Raw genomic sequence first — 23,153 nt, forward strand, 5'->3', positions numbered from 1 at the left:
ACCTACCCTTTGGTGCATGCGCAGCACGACCAAGGTTATCAACAACAAAGCAATGTTGTAACAGTGAAAGTGTCTCTTTGAAATGCTAACAAAGGTTTCTCACAGAAAGGGAGGAAGAATCTGTTCGGTGGACACAACAGTAGTCTTTTGAAAGAAAATAACAATCAGAAACTGATTTAATTAAATAGAATAAAGATAATAATAATCATAGATAAAATATAAAATATAAAATATTCCCGCAAATTATAACTTTTTTTTAGTTTGGTTTATTTTTTCTCTCCGGTTTAACAGTAAAAAAACAATTGAACAAATGAAAAAGTCCCCCAACTGTACTTACACATACAGTACTCTAATTCTGCTTCCTAGCTGCTGTTAAGAGATCTAAAATATTTTAACAGCTGGTGATTACTCAGTTCATGCCAATAGCATGCAATGTATAAGAATGTTCACTTGATCACCCATCTTCCACACATGACCCACCTCACCTTATATAGCTTTGGTATTTTTTTACACCAGGGTCTCTTTTTTTTTTTCTTTTTTTTTTCTTGGACAATAAAAAATAATTTATTTGTAGCTATGTCTTGCTGCCTCATTTTGGTATTGCTTTGATGGGGGCACCTTCCATAAAACACACATAATGTCCATTTTTTGGAAAAGCATCCTATGGATGATGGAAAACTTCACAGTCCACATCCCTACAATAGCTCTGCTCCACAGGTTTTGTTTAACTTCCTCCTTTTAGCATCAGGAGTACTATGTGAAGAGTTAGCACATGAAGCAGCATTTGTGTCATCACTTTTGTGGCTGAAGCACAAAGCATCTAGCACACCTATTGGGCTTTGTGGTAGGCAAGTCACAGAACCACTTGAATCCTTCGCACACCCACTGTTTGATGACAACTCTTGCATCATTTTAATGCACTTCAATAGTCTCTCCTGACCAAAAAATAACCAAATCACACAGTGTTCTTAGCATCAACTAAGTAAACAACCACCGTTCAAAAGTAGTCTCATCGATCACAGCAAGTGTGATCAACAAAAAAGATCTCAGGATAACAAAGTAAAACCATCATAGTTGTGTATTCAGTTTTTCTATGATGTTTGGTTTGGACCACCATGCTTACCTTTTCTACGTGTTGAATCAGCACAGAAATTGCTTTCCCTGTATCAACCGTTTGGGTTTCCTCCATGACATTCATGGCCACTGCTGCAGCAATCTCTGATGGTTTGAATTCCAAGAAGTCAATTCCTGCATTGAATCCACACCATCCAAATTACCATCACTAATTCCACCCATTCACAGTTATTATTCACTGCACAGACGAGCCTCATTGCGAAAACAACCCAATTGTGCAATGAAGTGTGGGGGGAAACAGATCGCTACCTATTGCAGTGCTTGATATTAGTTGGATAGATCGCATGATTGCAGACTTCAATGGACTCTGATCACCATTGATCTTGCAAAGGAAGTAATCAAGGAAGGTGAAAGGAGTGATTGCTTGCATTCTCCACTTCAATGTGCTTAGTACTAGAAGCTCCATTCTCTGGATGGTCTTAGCCTCAAATACAAACTTTGATTCACCCACCTGAATCAAAGACAACAAGGATTAGCATTTAGGACATGCAACACTAATAATGCATTGTCTCAGGTACCAAACATTGAAAATAAAATAAAACATAAAGTTTCTACCTGTAAATCAAGAGACACTGGGACTTCTGTCTCATCCACTTTGGCTGCAAGAGTTAAACACGCCACAGCCAACAATTGCATTGTCCAAACTCTTCCCTTCTGTGAGTGGAAAAAACATTAGATCACAACTAGAAGATAATACAATGACATAATAATAATAAAAAGCTTATCTTCTTTTCAATCGAGGACTTACTGGTAATTCATACGCAGAAAGGAATCGATCCAAGTAATTTATAGATAGATATCCACAGAGAGGACCAAAACCGAAATGCGATCGGACCTATAAAACAATAATACAGGTCTGCTAGTTAGATCATGCTAAAAGACAATCGGGTAAACAAGAAACAATAATCAGTTCAAGCTAAATCCAAGTTCTGATCCCAGTTTCAAACATCTTGAAACGCATCCAATAAAAGATTTCCATTCAATCAGCTTCGGGACATGCAAGTTAAGGCACAAAAGATGCCAAGGGAATCATCAATTCATGATCAATCACTGAAATGTGAAATTCAAACAAAACGCTTCCGAAAGTTCGGATTTCTTTTCAGGACATTAGAACGGCAGATGTTTCTATTTTTCACAAGAAAAAGACCAAAACCGGGATGGTGAAATAAAGATCAGAGCTTTGAGTGATAAAGAAAGAAGAAGAAGGAAAAGTCTTGAACCCACCTTGTGAATCCAATCAATGGCCTCCTTTCTGGCACCACAGTCCAAAATTCCAGTCTGAAGCCTATTGAAGTAACGCAAACCAGGCCAGAGTTGGCACTCTCTTTCCACCATCATCGCCAAGCACTCATCACTCAGCAATGGCAACTCATCCGGTTCATCGAAGCGGTGCCTCCGGGAACTCCACGTGTCCTCGCACCCCCCCATCATCGTACCCCCATAATGACTCTCGTCGAAAACGGTGCTGTCCTCTGAGCAAAGGAGACTCGAAACACAGTCAAAACTGGGTGCCATTGCAAGACCTCAAAAACAAAACCCAACCAACTCTTGCTCCAAATTCACAAGAACCAATCTTTTTGTTCAGATTATTGATGGGGTCTGTGTGTTTTGAGTTTCTTTTACGAAAATTGTTAAAAGAAAGAAATGACAATCTGTGGAAATAACAACAAAAGCACTATAGAGCCACACAATCCTTTGTTTCTCTCTCTCTCTCTCTCTCTCTCTCTCTCAACACTCAGCTGAAAAGAGTGCCGCAGGAGAGGGCCTTATGAAGGAAACGAACACCCCTTTTTAGGGTAAAAGGCAGAGAGAGAGAGAGAGAGGATGAGAGTGGAGTTGGCACAGAGGGGTCCTCCATAGTGTGAATTTCTTCTATATGTTTAATTCATAAAAACCAATGCTAATTAATTACCATTTTCTAATCTCACACTGTAAATACAACTATATCACACACACACTTCTTAATTAATGAAATAACCAAAACAAACAAATTTATTATCAGTTAAATCTATGAAAAGCTGTAATGATAAACATACAGATTCATTTGTAACAATTTTATTTTTGATCTGTCTGTTTCTTACATTACTGTTTTATTAATTCTGTATTGGAATATCAATATTCTCTGGAAAATATTTATTAGAGAGACGTTGGGAGGTGCACCTGAATATTAAAGGCAAGTTTATTACATTTTAAATATTCAATTTTTATTATTTACCAAAAACAAAGACGTTTCTGTCTCCAATCTGATACAATTTACATCTCTGCTGCAGTTTACACTGTTACTAAATATTAACAGAGAAACGTTAATTTGACCAGAACAACAACATTCCTTCCAAACCCCAAAGGATCTGTCATCAGTAATTCAATCCAGAATTAACATTCTATAATGTAGTTTCTAAATATACCCAATTCTGCAAATGGTATACCAACCATAAGGACATCCATTCATACACTGAAACTTTTGAATCGCATTCATCATTCATCATTTACTTCTCCATTCTACCAGTGAATTTCAAAATTTTCAAAATGTGAGAAAGACAAAAAATTTCAAAAAATAAAATAAAAAAGTGAGAAAATTTAGGAAGAATTTAGAAAAAAATGAGATTTAAGGGGGTAATAATAAAAATAAAAGGAGTAAAGTGTAAAAGTGAAAAGGTGCAGAGTGTGTTGTTTTATCCTGAGCCGACGCGTGTGCTTCGCTGACATTGGCTAAGACCGGAAGCGTTGGTTTCGGTCTCAAGTCACTTTAACGTACTACATACATACTACAACCTGTCATTTCCCTCCAACCTTACCCGCCAAATATCACTATTTATTCAGTTTATCAAATCCAATAAATACCAACACTTAATTTTAATTATGACCAAAACAAAATATTGACTTAATTTATACCTTTAAAAGTACAATTGGACAATAACACAACCTCTCTACTTCAAATTAAATGTTTAGTCACCACCACGCTAAAACTAATTTCCAAACTTTATTTTTTTTCAAATAATTCATTTAAAGTTATTTATATATATAATTAGTAAAAACATATGCATGTATGATAATTATTACAAAAATTAAATAATGTTTATAGTTTTATTATACATGATTTTTAGTTTTTTTAGATAATTTTTATCATAAATGCTTGTTTTAATTTAAGAGAATAATTAATTAAAAAAATATATTTTTTAAGAGTAAAATTTATAAACTAATTATTTTGATTTGGAAAAATACTTAAAATAAAAAAATTTAAACTAAATATGAGAGAATTTTTTTATATGATAGTATAAATATCTAAAATATAGACAAGACGTAATTTTATTAGCTTTAATAAATTTAATTTGTGAGGCTAAATTGTTATCCTAAGAAGTAATGAACATAGTTAGATGAATTTGCACTTATTAAAAATCTTGCTCTCATAGCTTGTGCTATTGATGGTGGTGGGGTAACAATTAATAGTAGCCACTATGTGTAATGGAAATATTTTTTAAGAATATTTTTTTCTGATATTTTTAATTCTATATATATTTAAATTATAGATAGAATCATTTTTAAATTGATAAAAGTATCATTTTAAGTTATTGTATAAATATAAACATAATATTAAATTCTTAAATGATAAAACACCAGATTAAGTATAAGTGAATTGCTAAAAATCAAATACATAAAAATAAGTCAAATTTACTTCAAGAGATAACTTTCTTATCACTTATATTAATTTGAGTTTTAAAAGAAAGAAAAAAATGTTTGTAAAAGTTAGGAGAATGTTTTCGCGAACAGTTTATAGATTTTATATTTAGAAAATTTTGTCATATTGTATATTTTTATTAAGGGTAGCAATACTTATAATATTAATAGAAAAAATTAAGTAACTTTTATGTATTTTTAGAAAATTTAGGATGTAAAAGGCATTAAAACTGTTTTCTTTAATGAAGTTATAAGATTGATGAAAAGGAATAGATGAGAAAGTAGTAAAATGGAAAAATAGGAAAGAAAAGCAGGATAGGATGGTAGGAGACCGTGCAATAATGTAAATGTGAAGTTGTATTATTTTTTCAAACTTCTTTTGTTGTGTGTCTTTAGTGTTTTAGATTATTATTATATCACTTATCTTATATTTTGATATTTAGTTATTGATTGAAAATATTATCTAAGTCACATTTGACTCACTGAGCTTGTTATTCTATTGGTTAGGAATTTGATTAAATTCATGTTCTTAATACAAGACATATATCTAATTAATTTGATGATTAATGTGAGATTTCACACTAAATTAGTAACATTTTAAAAGAAAATGTATGGAAGACTCTTGGATTATGTGTTTAATAGTGTTAAAGTTAGTTGGTTGTTAATTAGTGTTGTGAGTAGATTACCTTCCAGAATTTGAGTTTGTTTCACGTGCATTTGTACGTATGGTGAAGTGTACATGTATATGATATATGTAATCATTTTGTGTCTATGTATATGTGGTATGCATCATTTAGTGTCTATTGTAGGGATGTGTACAATTTTTTTTCTCTATGAGTAGAATGTTTATTCTTTTAAACTCCATGACAGTGTATAATGTATAACATTTTAACATAATTATATATAATTTTAGTGTGTGTTTAGAAGAGATTATTTAATTGAGTATTTTGTTATTTATTTAGTGAATTTAAAATTTGTTGGAGTACAATAAGTTGTTTGGATAGAAAATTAGAAGAATATTGAAATTACATATTTATTAGAGCGTTTGGATCACTTCAACTTAAAAGATTTTAAATTTTATCTAATGAATGAGAATTTGAAATTCTTTATATTTAGAAATTTATATTTTGATTTTAGTAGTTTGAGTTGAAATTATTTCGTCTTAGTTTAAATTTGGACAAACTCAATTTAATTTCACACAAAATCGATCAAACTTAGTTTGGCACAGTCATGACTTAATGTCTTAATCCAACTCAACGTAACTAGATGTAAACCAACTTTTTTTCAATGCCTAAGCCTGGGTTAACTTGGACTCGGCAAAAGCTCGATTCGACTGAACTTAACTAAACATGGCCTAGTCCAACTCGATTAAACGAGATCGCATCCAAACTCAGCTTAATTTGAATTTTAGTTGACTTCACTCGACTTCACTTAGTCTTAATTTGATTACATCGTACTAGTCTTGATTAGATTAAGAGAAAGACACAATTTATGGAAAAAAAAAACAAATTGAGACATGACCACTAAGTTTGGAGAATGATATTCATTTGAGAAAATGATATTGATATTACATTTAAGAATTGTGAGTAATATGAATGATAAATCATGGAATTGATCATTATAAGTTATCGATCAAATTTGGATTTAAGTAACTCAAAACTCTGAAAAAATCATAAAGATAAATTTCATTTTTATTGTCAATTTTTTTTATCAATATTATATTATAAATGCATCATTTTATACAATCAGTTAGACAACACCTTCTTAAATCCATATTAATTCTCAATAAAAAAATATTTAATATTTACTAGTAATTAACTATTTCTTTGTCTTTAATACTACAAGATACAAATAAGACTTGAGTTATTATATGTAACATCAATTGTCTTGTGATATATCACATTAATTAAGTTACAATTAAATTGTAAACAATTGATTGTTATTCTTTTAAATATAAATAATTACAAATTGATAATTATGACTTTTAGAGGAATGAATTTTAGGAAAAAAATGGATGAATTTGAGATGATTTAAGAATAAATTAAGTGTTATTTTTTTGGAATTTAGAGATAAGTGAGAATGAATTTCTAATGAAAATTTATAAAAATTAATGTAAAACATGACTGATGTGATAAATAAAAGAATTATTTTAATTAATAAAAATACCCCAAATAATAACAGTAATATAAAATAATATTTATAAATAATATATTTAATTATGAAAATTATTATAAAGAGAAAAAAAAGAGTTGAAGTCATGGAAACCGAGTCCTATTCATACTACAATCAATTAACCATGTCTTTAGAATCAATGCTCTAATCAATTATACGAACCTCGTAACATACTACAAACTCTTCTTGATTTCTCATATAAAGTGGAATACTATATGACAGTCAACTTATACATTTTCACACAATTACATATATTAAATCTTTGACTTATTTAAATTCAAAAAGATATCGAAATCAATAAATAATAGAAATTTCATAATTAAAATTTTGAAAATAAAATAACGGTGAAATGAATAACTTCAAAATTTATTTATTATTAAAATTTAAATAGTTTAATTATAAAAATAATTAATTTATATTTTAAGAACAAGACTTTTACTAACAACCCTAGTTAATCTTTAATTAAAGGCTTGATTAGTTTTCTTTTTTTCTTTTTTGGTAGAAAAATGTCAAGTAAGTCCCTTTATTTATTTTAATTAAGTCTTAATTAAAAAAATATTTAATTAATTTTTTTATGTTAATAATATATCAACAACATTAATATCGTGTTACTTGTTAATTTGTAATATTTTTATTTATTTTTTATATACTTATTATTTCCGAGGCATATAATGTGATATATGTCACGTATAAATGTTAATATCAATTTGAAATTATATTTAATTTAAGGGTTAAATATGTTTTTAGTCCCTAAACTATTGGCCGTTTCTGGTTTTCGTCCCTCTTTCAAAGCAAGGTACAATTTGGTCCTCATTCTTTTCGAAACGTTCGTTTTAGTCCTCGGAACTTTGGTTTTAGTCCTCATTTTGTTGCTAAATGAGGACCAGATTTTTAAACGATGTTAGTTTTCGAGGACTAAAACGAACGTTTTCGAAAAGAATGAGGACCAAATTGTACCTTACTTTGAAAGAGGGACGAAAACCAGAAACGACCAATAGTTTAGGGACTAAAAACATATTTAACTCTTAATTTAATATTTATATTTATTTTTTATTCAATTAACTTTTTATATTATTTTATTCATTCAATTCAGTCCTCTTTAAATTGAGATATTTTATATATATAAATATTATAATTATTTTTTTTTATTTTTTTATTTTAATATATATATATATATATATATATATATATATATATATTTATAATATTTTAAAAAACATGTAATCGTACCATTGTTTTATTTTTTAAGTATTTAATGAATTAATTAATATCTTTAATTAAAATAATTATATATTAAATTACTTTACCCTTATAATAATAATAATTAAAAATAAATTTTTACTACCCTTTATTGTATCTTTGTATTATTTTACTTATGTAATAAAAATATAAAATTTTAAATTATTTTCATTTTAAATTTTAATATTTTTAAAAAGTAAGTATTTAGAAGTACTAGTAATTCATATTTTTTATAATATTAAAAATAATTTTAAATTTAAATAAAATTCAATAATATCATTAGGGTTAATTTAAATAATTTCTTAGATATTTAATAAAATTAATAAATTTAAATAAAAAAAAGTCAATTTTAATAAAATTATTAGTATAATATTATTCAAGTAATAAATTTGGTTTCAATTTGACATATTATTTCAATAAATAAAATAAATGAGATTAAATTAAAAAAGTAAATATAAAAATTTAATTAAATATAATTTAATGACATTTAACACTAATACTAATGATACTAATGTAGGGTATTAAGAATAATACATGTCTCCATCACTTCCGTAAACTTTATACGTGAATAAAAATATTAGAAAAACAAAGTAAAAATAAAAAAAAAATTATAAATTAACACGTGGATTATTTTTAATGTCATTGGTATAGTATTAACGAAAATGACATAATTAAATCAATTTTTAAAAATTTAAAATGATTGAAAAAAAATTAAGATGTCATACTTGAACATTTTTAACCAAAATCAGAACTACGAGATTAATTAAGCCTTAATTAAATAAATACAATTTAATTTTAAATTTACGAAAAATTTGAATGTTTTTAATTTAATTTATATTATTATTTTTTAATATTGAGTACTTAAACTTTTATACTTTTTATTGAGACGTAACTGTTATTTATCATATTACCTACTTATTTTTACGTATTAAGAAATTAGGAAGAATTTATGGTAGAATATAAAATATAATCTAATTGATGTAAGTCAATGAATGACTTTAATTACTTTAATAAAAAATATGTTAAATAATTAGATTGTTATTTACTCTCACAACTTCAATATCACCATCTACAATTCTTAAGAAATTATGAGTCTTACAACTACTGATGTAAGGGACGATCCTTGTTACCCAAAACGTTTTCAACACAATAATTTATAATGTTATACTAACATACTATCATTTTATGTTAAATATATAACATCACAATATTTAACATAAATAAATCAGATAATGAGATGAAATAGTGATTACATTGCTTACTTAACGATAAACTTGAATTATATAAATTCAATTAAAAATATACAATCTTTGAATGTTCAATAAATACAAAATCTTAAAATATATAGTAGAAATTTAATTTAAAATACTCAAACTTATGATAAAATTAAAATTTAATTTAATTAAATAAAGCATGTGATGTTTTTGTTAATTATAATATATTTGGATTTATTTTATAATAGTAATAGTAATAATAATAATAATACATTTTGCATTAACAAGTAACAATAAGTTTAAATTTAACTTTATAATAATTACTCTCGCTGTGTACTTATTACAGACCACGGCCATGAAAATTTTCTTATCTTTTAAGGAACCAACATACAGTAGTGCTATATTAAACACACATTCAATACATTGCACTCGAGTCTCCACCACCCTTCACATGTGCCAATAATTTTTTTTGTCTGAAAAGAAAAAGGAAGTAAAATAATAAAGAAATTTCCCCTTTAAAATAAGAAAAATAGTGAACTATAATTTTTTCAGTGAGAAACAAAACCCAGAAAAACTAAAGCCTCACAAAATATTAATGAAAAAAATTTAATTCACATTCTCTTTCATTATCTCTTATAACTTTTAAGGTTAAATATGTTTTTACTCCCTAAACTATTAACCGTTTCTGGTTTTCGTCTTTCTTTCAAAATAAGGTACAATTTTGTCCTCATTCTTTTCGAAACCTTAGTTTTAATCCTCGAAACTTTGGTTTTAGTCCTCGAAAACTAACCTCGAAAACTACGAAATTTTTAACGGTGTTAGTTTTCGAGGACTAAAACCAAAGTTTCAAAAAGAATGAAGACCAAATTGTACCTTATTTTGAAAGATGGACGAAAACCATGACCAATAGTTTAGGGACTAAAAACATATTTAACCCTAACTTTTATCGTTAATTTATAATCACTAGACTAAATAATAAATAGACAATAATAAGTGATGTATATTATCAATTTATTTTATTTCGAAATCCGAAAAAGCGAGTCAATAATAATTTGATTGAGTGACAAATGAATATAATATAATTAATCATGGACAAATAAATAATTTTTATATTAAAAGTGTTTCTAATGCTAAATCCATGTATTAAGATAAAAGTTTAATTGACAATGTGAAAATCAGATCGGGTGTTGATATAAACTAAAGAATGCGCGAATTAAATGAAATGGATAATTCGCTCTTAAGTATAAGTTTGAGTTAAAATTTTCCACCGACAAACTATAACCATTTTAAATATTTGGAAAAATAACTCTATTATATAGAAGGCTTCCAACTATTTAAGCCGAGGTCAGCTACTATTATTGTACTGAAAAAACATTTAAAATGTTGTGTTTACGAGAAGTAAAAAAATAAGATTAAATATGTTTTTTAATTTTTAAATTATAAGTAAAATTGATTTTTTTTTAAAAATTTGGATATATTTTGATTTTAAATTTTAAAAGTAAATAAATATAATTATTTGAATTTTATTATTTTAATTCTTTTAATGTATTGTTTAAGTTATTTATACAGTAACACGTTCCAATTTAGATGTCAGTTTAATATATTTTTTAAAAAGTTTAAAAAATTTAACACACCAAAATTAAAACAATTATATTTATTTATTTTAAAGTTTAAAAATTAAAATGTATTAAAGTTGGAGATATTTAAATTTCACATTTAATTTGAACTTAAAAACACGTTTAACCTAATAAAATACTTAAATAAAATTATTGTTTTGGGTTGGGATTATTTTCTTTATTTTTTATTGAATAAAAAAGAACATTTGTTATGATTTGTTGATGATGAATTCAAACAAATTTTGATATAGTTCAAAGTTATAATTATAAAAATGGTAAGTTTGAGCACAATATATGAGTTGAAATAATTCATAAGGGATAATAAAAACATAAAATCTAAAATTTCGTATCGTGAATTAACCAAGTTACTCTAAGTGACTAATGATCAAAATAAGTGACTAAATTTTGATATATGATGTTGATTATCTTTTATGTTTGTTTAGTAGCCAATTTATAGAAATCATAAAAAATATGTACTTTTGTTTTTTTGGAGTTCTTCTTTTGGAATTTAATAATTTTCAAGTATGAAATTGTTATTAGCACTAAGAATTGACTCTCTTTTGTAAGAGTGTAAGATTTCACACAAGTAGTAACACCAATTACAAAAGGACCATAATAATGTGAATTACCAACTTCCTGTGTTACAGATGTAATAATTTGTCTTAAAACACAATCTTAACTAAAAACTACAAACCTATTTTGTAGGCAAATATGCAACTATTTTTAACCTAAAAACTTAAGACATTAGATTTATGATTTTTTTTATTTGTATGACATTTAATTTTATCATATTTATTCAATGTGAGACTTAAATTCATATTTGAATTATTTTCAACATGACTTAACTGTGGTCCACATATAGATGCATTTCTAAACAATTGTACATTGCAACTTTTTTTTTGATTGATGAGATATCATGTGTGTGTTTGTGTTGTTTGATATAAGGAAAGGTGGGGGTGAGACTTCAACATGTTTTTGAAATATGAAAATGTAGAGTTTTTAAGTGTTGAGATCAAACCAATTTTGAACATAAAGTTGGTCCAATCCAACATGATTTTGGTTTTGTATGATTCAATCCCTCATATGCATCTCGGCTAGGCAATATGGTCGCCCCTTCTAATAGTTTTTCGTCTTATGCTTTTTGATCATTGTTTGTAGGCAAAATAATTTTTTTTACCTACGTTATGGTGTTCTATGACAAACCACCAATAGAAAGATTTCAAATATAGTATATAAATGTTTTGCTAAATTCATTTCCCAAGTTAAAGTTGTTGATATATAGTTTGTGAATGCAAACAAAATTAGAGTACTCAATGATTGGATGATAGTGTCATCCTCACAAAAAAACTAGAGAAATTTGTAAAGGGAGGAACAATGCTGACATTCACGTCATATCTTCAAAATTTTCAATCTCTATTTTGTTTCTTATAGTGAATCCAAATTGAAATTGACTCACTTACCACCTGGTGGCCAATTTCGTAACAAATTATTATTTTTTTAACGAAAATTAAATAATTTATATTTAATTTCCCACCACATGTTTTGTTTCAGGTGTATGAGATCGAGTGTACACTTAAAGCATTTTTTCCCACTTTGTTCGGTGTGTACATATACAGTACACAGTCCCCTCAAGCCTAGAACTTGGGCTAAGTCAATAAGCAAAAAAGATTTGTTAATATGATCGTTGGAGATTGAAAATTGTGTTGCTCCACAGATCACGTTGATGCATCATTAATTGTTACACTAGTTCGGTTCATCTTTAAAAGTATGGATGTTAGGTCATATATATGTATGTTAGGTCATATATATGTATGTTAGGTGAGATATATGACCGTTAACGATGAAGAATTGCATCACCTTGTTAAGCATGTTATCAGCTCTGACGTCGAACGTGAAGCGTTGTCTGCCCTTTGTCGTTGGATGATGCCAGATTTGACAATTGTGAAAGCGTCACGTGTCCAAGTGGTTCCGTCATTTTAACTATTTTACCTCTGACATCAAATTCTTTTTGCTCAAGGTAATAATGTTTGTCATCTAGATTCTTTCAAAATGTTCTTCTGGGTGAGAGGGCAAAGGTTATGCCAATAACATCTCTGCAACTTCGTTGTCGCTCAAGTCATCATCAAAGGATTGATGGTCATCCAAGCAAAGTCTGACATATGTAAATAGTGTTACAACACCCATTTATGTTGTAAATAAAGGTCAGGTCGAGGAATAGGGTTCGAGAGAGGAGGTTGCAAGGGAAAGCAGTGGTGACACAATTGGGGAAATCTAAGTGGATACAACTGTTGAAGGAGATAAGCATAACCTACCGAAAGTTCCTGAATGGTACTTTGACATCATTTCCATGCTCTTGGCATCTGCTGCACCTTTCAACGAATCTTTTGCAATCAACTTCGTCGGCCAAAAGTATCTAGCTCATAAAACTTGCGTCTTCATAGCTCAACGATTGGTGTGCATGCCACATACACTTTTATGCATCTCCTCCATAACATATTGTTCCTCTTCATGAGACAAACACTTGAGAAGGGACATGAAAAATCTTCTCTTGTATAAGTCGTTACCAATCATAGCAAACTATTATGATAAATTAAGAATGTGGTCATGCATTCACAATTGAGTTATATTATAATTAATAAAAATAATCAAGATGTTAAATTGATAAAGACTTATCAAATTATCTTCTCTCACACATAACTTTGAAGTTAAGGTTAAATAATTAAGCTTGATTAAAAATTATAAAAAAACACACTACATCTGATAAGTATCCCCTTGGGACATATTGATTTAAGAAAAAAATATTTATTTTGGAAATTTAGTTTAAAAAACTAAAGAAAATATAACTGTTTTTCTAAATTAAGTTTTCTTTTTGTTGATATAAGACAACAATGTTTTAGATATTCATCTGTTAGAAATCGAAGTTGGTGGAATAGAGTCTGAGTAGTCCCTTTCTTTGATATAGAAGCTAATTTTAAATGAGGCCACGAGGGTTTTTCTTTTTAAAATTGTTTTAATATAACATTAATCTCAAGCATTCACTTTCACTTAGAAGAAAGGATATTTGATTTTGAAAGAAAATATCTGCTATTGTTTAGCAAAAACTTTGACTCTCACTATGATTTAGTCACAAATCACGATCAGTCGTGAATGTTCTACCTCGAATCAGAAGGAACACAAGGTGACAATGTGGAAAACTTCGACCAATAGTTACTCAAGATCCTCTCTTTAACGTAAGTGTTGGAAAATTAACATAAGATCCTGTCTTCACTGTTTTGTAGCCGTTTGACCACATATCATCATTTTGGATGACTAATTATGAACGGTGAAAATTTGAATTTGAATATTGGACCACAAACACCATACCAACCCGAGTTTAATTAGTTTCACTTAGGATGCTTGTTTCTTGGATTCAACACATAACCACAGACGTGCCTAAACATAGATTTCTAAAAAGACACTTTAGGACACAAATTTCTAACCCTTTTAATCTTTGAAATTCTCCTTTTTCTATATACTATATGAATTTCAACTTTTTTCTGCTTTTGCAGTTTCCCTCTCATGGTCGTGCACTACCAAAACACACAGAGAGAGATAAACACTCTTAATCTTATTCCATCTCTGCTTCACGCCAGTGTTTGTGCACATTTCAAAGCCTATATTCCTCACCTTTTATTTAGATTTTTTAAGCAAATTACACGACAGAACACAAAGACTTTTCCCATGGTTGAATTTCAAAAGACAGTGTTGTTCACTGTTTGAGATCCGAGCTTAACAGGGTGTCATTCAAACCCAGTGTTTGGTTTTTTTTAACTCATTGCGGTAGTTTCATGTTTGTTTTGTCTTGGTTTGCGTTATTTTTTTCTACATGCCCGAGGTATAGTCAAATGTTTGTGCATATGATCACACACAAACACACACTGTGTTCGATTCTGACACACATTAACAAAGAACTGATCCATTATCGTGCTAACCAATTCCTTCATTCTGATGGGTACGTAATTTTATATACATCTTCGGTGCTTGCCTAGTTGCACATCGTGTGCAAAACTATTCCTTCTGCCAAAGGATACCGTTTTACGCTTTTGCCTTTGCTGCTTATTACATCCTCACGTTCAAACATCACGTGGCTATTAATAAGCTGTCACATTTCACAACAAAACTCTGCATCACAATTTGTCACATTGGATCCAATTAATCCTAATTTTAAAACAAATAACCTTTCTAACACTACCCACTATTTTAAAAATTAAACAGCTGGATTAAGTAGTCATTTTACAGTTTCTAAGGTGTGTTTATCATTAAAAATGGATAAAGCTGTGTTGAGATGATCATATAGTAACGAAATAAGCAAAATGCCAAATTCCATGGCACTAGGAAGTAAAGTGTTTTCTAATACAATTTCTAGGATCGACATGTTTGGCTTTATAAAAGGGGTAGAATTTATTAGCTAATTATTTATTTCTTTTCGAACTTGTATTCTTATGTGATGCATTGTGAGTTGGATCATCGTTTATATGTGCATTATTATGCAAATTAATGTGTAATTGATAAAGTGTTGGGTAGTTGTGGTGGGATTAAGTAACCAAAGGAAGGGTTGTGCTATGAAAAAATACAATATCAATGGGTAATAAAAAAATGGTATTTCTTTTAATGGAATTATATGAATTTTAAACGTCATTATTAATCAACATAATAAGAAACTCGAGGTTTAATAAACTTAATATGAGTTATTCTATCTGTTTTTAAATAACTATTCGACATTTCTAGTCAATGGTCACTATTTATAATTATCATTGTTATAGTTTTTTTTCTTCATCCCAACATTAGTGAAGATGTCATTATGACAATATGGTGATGAAAGTAGAAATAATAACATTAACTTGAAATTAAGTTTTATATATTAATTCTGAAAAATAAATGGTACAATTGGTAGCTTCATGCATTTATATTTCTAAGCTCACGTAAATAGCCGCTATGATCACTCTGATTTTGCTCTTCTTTTGTTTATAATATTTGGTAGCTGGATCACACAGAATTTAATTCCCCATTTATGAACATAAACTAACTCCAGAAAGTGGAAAAAAACATGTCAACTGAGTGAGACAAATCGAATTGTCTTTTTTAAACAAATGATTTCCAGCTATTCTAACAAGTCGTTGAGATTCATCACTTCATTAAACTAGTTAAACACCAAAACCATGTTTAGAAACATAAATGAGTACACTAAGATTAAACAAATAAAACTAATTAGATCGTTTAAGAGTGTGGAAAATTTCATGTCAATTAACATTAAAATCAAATTATAAGAAATACAATTTTTTTTCGTAGATTATCTTTATAAAATTAAATTAAATTTTAATTTTTATAGATTTTTTTTTAAAAAAAAGATTATCAAAATGATACAACACTAATGATAAACAAATTTAATTTATACATAAGAAATTGACACCATTCTTAATCTAAATTGTTAAAACAATGATTTTATCGGTTTTCATTTTCATATGCTGTTTAATTTTATTATTATTATTTTTTATTTTAAATTTCTTTAACAATTTATAACTTCAAGTAAAAAAAAAAGAAAAAAAAAAAACTTATTTTGTGAAAATTGATTGTATGTCTTGTTGATTTTCATATGATAGAAATGAAATAATGCAACCAAACCAAATCAATCCAACGCCGCGTAATGGCACTCACTGTCTAATGTGCCTCGTCCTCGGCTACAAGCTTCCACAACATATGCCGTATTTTCTGTGTCTCCACGAGAAACCCAAATCTTGCAACAAGAAAAAGAAAAGGTAAAAAATGGCACTATAAATTAGTATCTACTAATTAAGAAATTATTAAAAATAGCACATAGGTTTTGTTTTTAATACTCAGAAAAATAGGATCCCACGTGGAAGGAGATTGGGTCCACGACTCTCATGCATCTTGATTCTTTCCAAACAGTCCTGTCTTTTTACTTCTGCTTCGTAATTAAGTAATGTTAATCGCCAACATTCTTAATTAAAAATAAAACTGTTTTATTTGTTTAATTACTTTCTTTCCCATGACTAAAAGTAGTTAGAATCCACAACGAAAATCCATGTGTTTTCACATTACTCTTACCTTAATAACGGTTACTTTCCTTGAAAAGAAACATTAAACATGAATCCTTAAAATCGAAATTGTGAACATAATTAGAAGGAAGAGGTTTGGAGAAAGAGCAGTAGAGAGGTGGCAAAGTGGTTTTGTCTTGGCTTAAGCATTGTCTTTATCGAAATCCACACGAAAATGGAAACGAGAGAGGGTGGTTTGGTTCACTCTCTGCCTATCTTATTTTTCTGGTCCCCTCCTCTTTTTCTTAATTACATATACCAATAAACAACTAATCTCTATTATTTTGTGTTTATTAGTCAAATCCAATATTCAGTCAACCTAACTCCGTGGACTGTAGACGGCGCATACTTATAGAACAACACATAGCATTAGCATATTCAATGAAGACAATAAATTATAAAAAAAGTGAAAGCAACTCTCTTATGCAATTGCAATTACCAAGACTCAGGATCCTCTGCCACGTAGGTTTTTATTCTTCTTAACCCTCACATTCAATAATTCTTACTTAGTGTTTCAATTCATGGGTTTGAGGTTAAGTATATCTTTACCGAGTTTCCAATTTTTAAGTTTAGTATAAAAGTTTATTTCTAATATCTTTTATGTGGTTTGGTATGATTAGAATGTTATATACAGAAAACAAGTCGGTGTTTATTCAAATATTTTAGCAATGTATAGTAAAAATAATAATTTATTTAAGTATTAAACTTATATTTATAGACTTTGGAATAAACTTTTGATTAGCGTTGACTTAGTTACAACAAAAATAATAGTGATCTTCTTTAGTTTTAACAAATTTGTATTTATAGATTTTGGAATGAATTTTTGTTTAATATTGGTGTAATTATGACCCAAACAGTAATTATTTCCTTTAGTACTAACTTTGTCCATATTTTGACCGATCTATGACCGTTTAATGTGAAATCAAATAATTTATTGAGAACTCGATATACATATTATATAATTAGTAATCTAACTATGCTCTTCTTATAAATCACATTTTAAAAATATTTTAAATAAAGATGGATATTTAAAAATGGAATTGATCTCAAAGACTTCGTATCAAGATGAAATATTGAAACTATTAATGAATCTTTTAAGAAAAAAATATATAAATATTTACCATGGATATTTTAATGAATTATTGAATTTATACTTCCATTCGAAACATCTAAATACATTCTGTGATACTTTATATGAATATTTACCATGGAGAGTTGAGATAAACTTTTTTTTGTTGGTATTAGTTTTATTTGATTAAAATAAATTATTAATAGATCAATTTTAATATCACGAAGCTTTGGTGAAACGGATTTTTGGAAGGTACGGGTCTGGTATGTACGAGAGAGGCCGAGTGTTTGGGCCTAGAGATTTTTGTTTCTTTGGGCTTAGGTGACATCTGTCTGTAAACTTTGGGCTTTTTGTGTAAAGGTTTTTGACAAAAAACTATCAAAGAATAGAGAGACAGGTGTCAGAAGAAGAGCATGATACTCAGCTTGTGAAGGTAAGCAAGAGCGCATCAAGCAAGGGAGCAGGAGTGACGTTGATAGAGATGCGCAGCAGCATATAAGAGTAATTCAATCCCCACTTCCCAAAATGGCTTCCACACTCTGCTCCTCTTCTACTTGTGCACCAACACAATCGTCCCTTTTCTCCTCCTTCACGCTACGACGTCGTTTGCCCATCGTCGGAGCCTTTTGCATGCTTAGTTTGGGACTCTCTAATCTCTACACCCCCTTCTATTCCTCTGCCCTCAAAACGGGGTGCGTTCTGTCTCTCTTGCGGTATTCGCTGTTCCGTCTTCGTAACGTAATCCACTTTATCTTCGTTTCTCTCCCCATTGAGTTCAATTCATTGCCTTTGTTTCAGATCAAAATTGGGTGTCCGCAACCACTCCGCCATTAGAATGGAAGCAAATACCACTACTGTCCCCAGCATTGTTGTCTATGTCACTGTTCCCAACAAAGACGCAGGTACTGGGCTTGGCTACGAACATGTTCGTTTTTTTTCTTTTTTTAAATTTCTCTATCTTTGATTTTTACGTGTGTTGGTGGTCGTGCAGGTAAGAAATTGGCTGAAAGTATTGTCACGGAGAAGCTTGCAGCTTGTGTGAACAGGGTACCGGGTGAGAATTTCCCACTTGAGATCTGTTATGATCACTTACGGCACACTGTACCTTTTTCGTATCTGGGGTTTAAAATTAGTAATATTTGGGAGGGGTTTGGTACTTCTAGATATTGATTGTTGTAACAAAGTACTTCTTATAATTATGCTTTTCCCTTTTGTGATTTTGTCCCTGGATTGGAATTTGTTCTGATAAATAAATGATTCTGGACAATGAGGACGAACCACAGATTTGCTTGCCATTGCATCACAGTTAGACTACTAAGAATGTCTTGAGTTAGATTATTTTTCAATGAAAATGCAAGAACTGGAATAAAAAAATTTGCTTGTATTACGGGTTATTGTTTGCATCTAGCAATGTAGACGTCCCTCCTTTTTTAGGCTTTATGTTCACTTAATCACTTAAATTGAACGTGATTCTATTAATTCAAATGAATTCCTCTAATTGAAAATATTTTGAATTTTACCACTTGTTTCGCTTATGGTGTGTGTGACCATGTCCACCAGTGGCATTGTTCTGGTAGGGTGGAAAAGGCCAGTCTTGACATGGTCTTGACTGTTGAGTCAATTCGTTTTCTAACCAAGTTGATTACGAGTCAAATTGGATAAACTTCTCAATGGCTATAGAAGAAGAAAATAACTTTAGTTAAGGAGGTAAAACGAATCAAACTTATCTCATAAGTTAAATTTGAATAATACATCTCAACTTTTTTAGAAGCCTCCTCATTTAATTTCTTCATTAGTTGGGATACATCAATTGGCTTTTATTAATAACAGAAGTTTGATTGGTTTTAACTTCTTGATACTTTTTTTTTTTTGTTTCTTTTAAGTGTTTCTTGAGAATTTATCCAGATGAGCTTTATGTAAGTTGCATGCCTCGTGCGACTTTTAAAAGCTGAATGAATTATGCCTTCTGCAGGTATTGAATCAGTGTACCAGTGGGAGGGAAAGGTATAGCTTCAATATCTCTATTTACAATGAATGCAATGAATGCAGTTTGATGAGTAATGATTTTTTTAATCGGTGTTTGAATACTAAATTACTAATAGTAAAAGAAACTTGTTTAAAATGTTTTCATCTTATCATTAGAAGTTTCTATTTTCCAGCAATCATTAAAACTCTCCTGAACTTGTTTAAAAAAATATATTTGAAGGTATTGTTGTAAATTGATTATTGTAGATTTGTCTTGCAATCTCTAAAGCATCCACTTTGACGCATTAAAATATCAGAGTTGCTGCATATGGCTAATGTGTAAAATATAGGACACTGTTGCTGCATACACAGGCAGAAAAGGGAGGTTGAGAGGGAGAGAAACCCGAATGAAATGAAATATCAGAGTTGTAAAAAAAAGATATAAAACGATAATATTTGTATATTCATCTTTGCCCTGTGATAATGAGTCTCAAAATGTTAAGAGACATTCTTTTACAATGAGTCTCACAATACTTATTCTTTTTAACAAAAGAATCCCCCAAAAAGTGAAATTATTATATCTTTAAGAAACGTATACACCTTCCAAACCGACTTGCTAAGTTTTAAATGTTTTTCTATGATAGCAAGCCTCAGAAAACAATAGAGGAATTACTTTCAATATTTTATATTGTATTTCAGGATTACTTTTGTAGAAGTAAAAAGTTAATATTAATGGTAATATGTCTCCATTCATATTAAGGTGTTGACTCAAGTTTTTGAGTTGCATGGAGGTGTCAGTTCAAGTGTGACCGAGTTGGCAATTTTTTTTATTAGATATTCATGGTTTGTTCTGTTGGGTGGGGAAGTGAATAGAGAGGAAAGGAAACACATAATGATTTTCTTTCTTCTCTCTGGTTGACAAGAAAGTAGAAAGAAAAGGAGAAGAAAAGATAACTTCTAGAAACAAAATTCAATTCTAAACATCTCCCTCCCTCGTCACTTTTTTTCCACCCAAACAAACTTAGATTTAATGAAGAGTGTCCACCATGTATAAAATAAGTGTCAAAAACACATCCAACACCGTGACAGTTGAACACTTTTAATTGTTTGCAAATTGACAGATCCAAATTGCCAGTGTTTAAAAACATTTTCATCATTACATTGTAAGTTCTTATACAATGCATTGTTTTATTTGAAACTACTGTTATAGCCTGATTTTGCTAGCTTTATGTTGTAAATTGACAGATCCAAACTGATTCCGAGGAGCTTCTTATAATCAAGACTAGGCAATCCCTTCTGGAGGCACTGACAGAGCATGTCAAAGCAAATCATGAATACGAGTAAGGGCAATACATCTAGTAAATAAGTTGCCCATAAAATTCAATTTTGCTTCATAAACTGTGAACTTTAAGTTGCATTTCAGTATTTGATCCTAAAAGAAAGCTTGGTGAAAGGAATTCTTATACTATGTATCTGTTAAATTAGGAACATGGGCACTAAATCCATGTAAATGAACTGAGGGGTGTAATTGTGGAAAACAATAGTGTGTATTCACATGCTTCTTACCTCGTCCTTTTTCAGTGTGCCAGAGGTGATTTCCTTGCCCATCACTGGGGGCAATCTTAAATATTTAGAGTGGATTAAAGAGAGCACAAGGGAGTGAATATAAAGTTTATATCCAGTGTTATGGTTTCCAGAGTTCTTCTGCTCTTGTGTGTTAAATAAATCCGGCGGCATGTCATCTATGTAACTTGGCAATGAGAATATTATGTAAAGGATGATATGGGGTCCGTCTTATTGCAAATGACTGTAATGGGTTGAATATGATGTTATGTGAATAGACCTTTTCTGGGTGACTTTATTCGCATTTGGCACTTTGTTTCTTATTTGTCTGATTCGTGTGTTTCCTGTACCATCCATTTATCTGTTTGTGGGTTTCAAAATCTTTTAAATTTTCTGCATAAATTATGTATTGGTTTTCCATCCACTCTTCAAGCCCCATCATTCTTTGGTTTCCACAAAACAGTGAAACACACCTTGTTAAATTCATACAAAAGTTATATGTGAATTCGTCTTTGTTTAGTTTGTTTATAATTTATTTTAAATTATATCGTGACCTTAGAATTTATTTAAACATTACTGTAATCCTAATCAATTTTGATTTATTCTTGTATTATAAAGACTACATAATTCATGTATTATAAAATAAAATGATAATATAAGGTGTTAGTTTATGGCAGAAACAATGGAATAAAAAACAGAGAATAGTATGCTTAATATGAGAAAAGGAGATAAAGGGAATACTACTTTTATTCATCCGCCAAGAATAAAGAGTTGCACCATGACTAAGAAATTAAAAGAAGCACAAAAGCAGCATGATCATAGAGGTGAAAGAAAAATATCTCACGTTCATTAATATCTCAAAAATTGCAACATTCACTAAGAAAAATGACCCTTTGTTAGACAAGTAAAAACCATCATTTATTTGAAGCCTGAATCCTAATCATAATCAACTTCATTCATTCTTTCAGTTTCTTCATTCCTCACTGCGTAAAACACCTCCATTAACCCAGGAAGTTTTTTGTTGCTCAAAATCTTATCCCTAACATCGTTGTACTCACAATTCAAGCCACTCAAGAACTTAAAGATTCTATCTCGGTCAACGGACTGAGCGAATGTAATAGCTTTAGCATTTTTCTTCATCTTCAAAACTTCTATCCTGTCCCACTCGGCCCACAACCCTTTCAAGCTGTTATAGTAATCTGTCACTGTGAGGTTTCCCTGTGTAGCATTGATGATCTTGCATTGTAACTCATAACATTCAGCGTGATCGTACCTATCAGCAAATGATTTAGCAAGCCCTTCCCAAATTTCTCGAGCAGTAGAGAAGGACATGCAGTTGCAGCCAATGTTTATAGCCATGGATGATAATAGCCAGGTGATAACGCGGGAATCTTGAACATCCCATGTATTG

The 23,153-nt window shown here is 29.7% G+C and overlaps 2 protein-coding genes across 3 annotated transcripts; one reads left to right on the top strand and one right to left on the bottom strand.

Annotated features, from left to right (window-relative positions):
- Positions 1-202: 202 nt before the first annotated feature.
- Positions 203-2,987, bottom strand: LOC124834246 (cyclin-D4-1-like). Its single transcript, XM_047308901.2, has 6 exons — positions 2,359-2,987; positions 1,883-1,969; positions 1,690-1,788; positions 1,384-1,585; positions 1,124-1,248; positions 203-935 (listed from the first exon to the last, which is right to left on the bottom strand). Exons 1-6 carry the CDS (start codon positions 2,647-2,649, stop codon positions 696-698), a joined length of 1,044 nt encoding a protein of 347 aa, XP_047164857.1. The 5' UTR covers positions 2,650-2,987; the 3' UTR covers positions 203-695.
- A 15,660-nt stretch (positions 2,988-18,647) lies between these two features.
- On the top strand, positions 18,648-22,065 carry CUTA (Nitrogen regulatory PII-like, alpha/beta). 2 transcript variants are annotated; one of them, XM_047308900.2, is made up of 6 exons: positions 18,648-18,906; positions 19,013-19,116; positions 19,206-19,268; positions 20,187-20,218; positions 21,425-21,519; positions 21,761-22,065. In XM_047308900.2, exons 1-6 carry the CDS (start codon positions 18,740-18,742, stop codon positions 21,840-21,842), a joined length of 543 nt encoding a protein of 180 aa, XP_047164856.1. In that variant the 5' UTR covers positions 18,648-18,739; the 3' UTR covers positions 21,843-22,065. The 2 variants fall into 2 exon arrangements, with proteins under 2 accessions (XP_047164856.1, XP_047164855.1); XM_047308899.2 differs by having other exon boundaries at positions 18,653-18,927.
- The last annotated feature ends 1,088 nt before the right edge of the window (positions 22,066-23,153 follow it).

This window comes from Vigna umbellata, chromosome 2 (genome assembly GCF_029865625.1).
Source record: "Vigna umbellata cultivar VRB3 chromosome 2, Vumbellata_1.0, whole genome shotgun sequence".
NCBI classification, from domain to species: Eukaryota; Viridiplantae; Streptophyta; class Magnoliopsida; order Fabales; family Fabaceae; genus Vigna; species Vigna umbellata.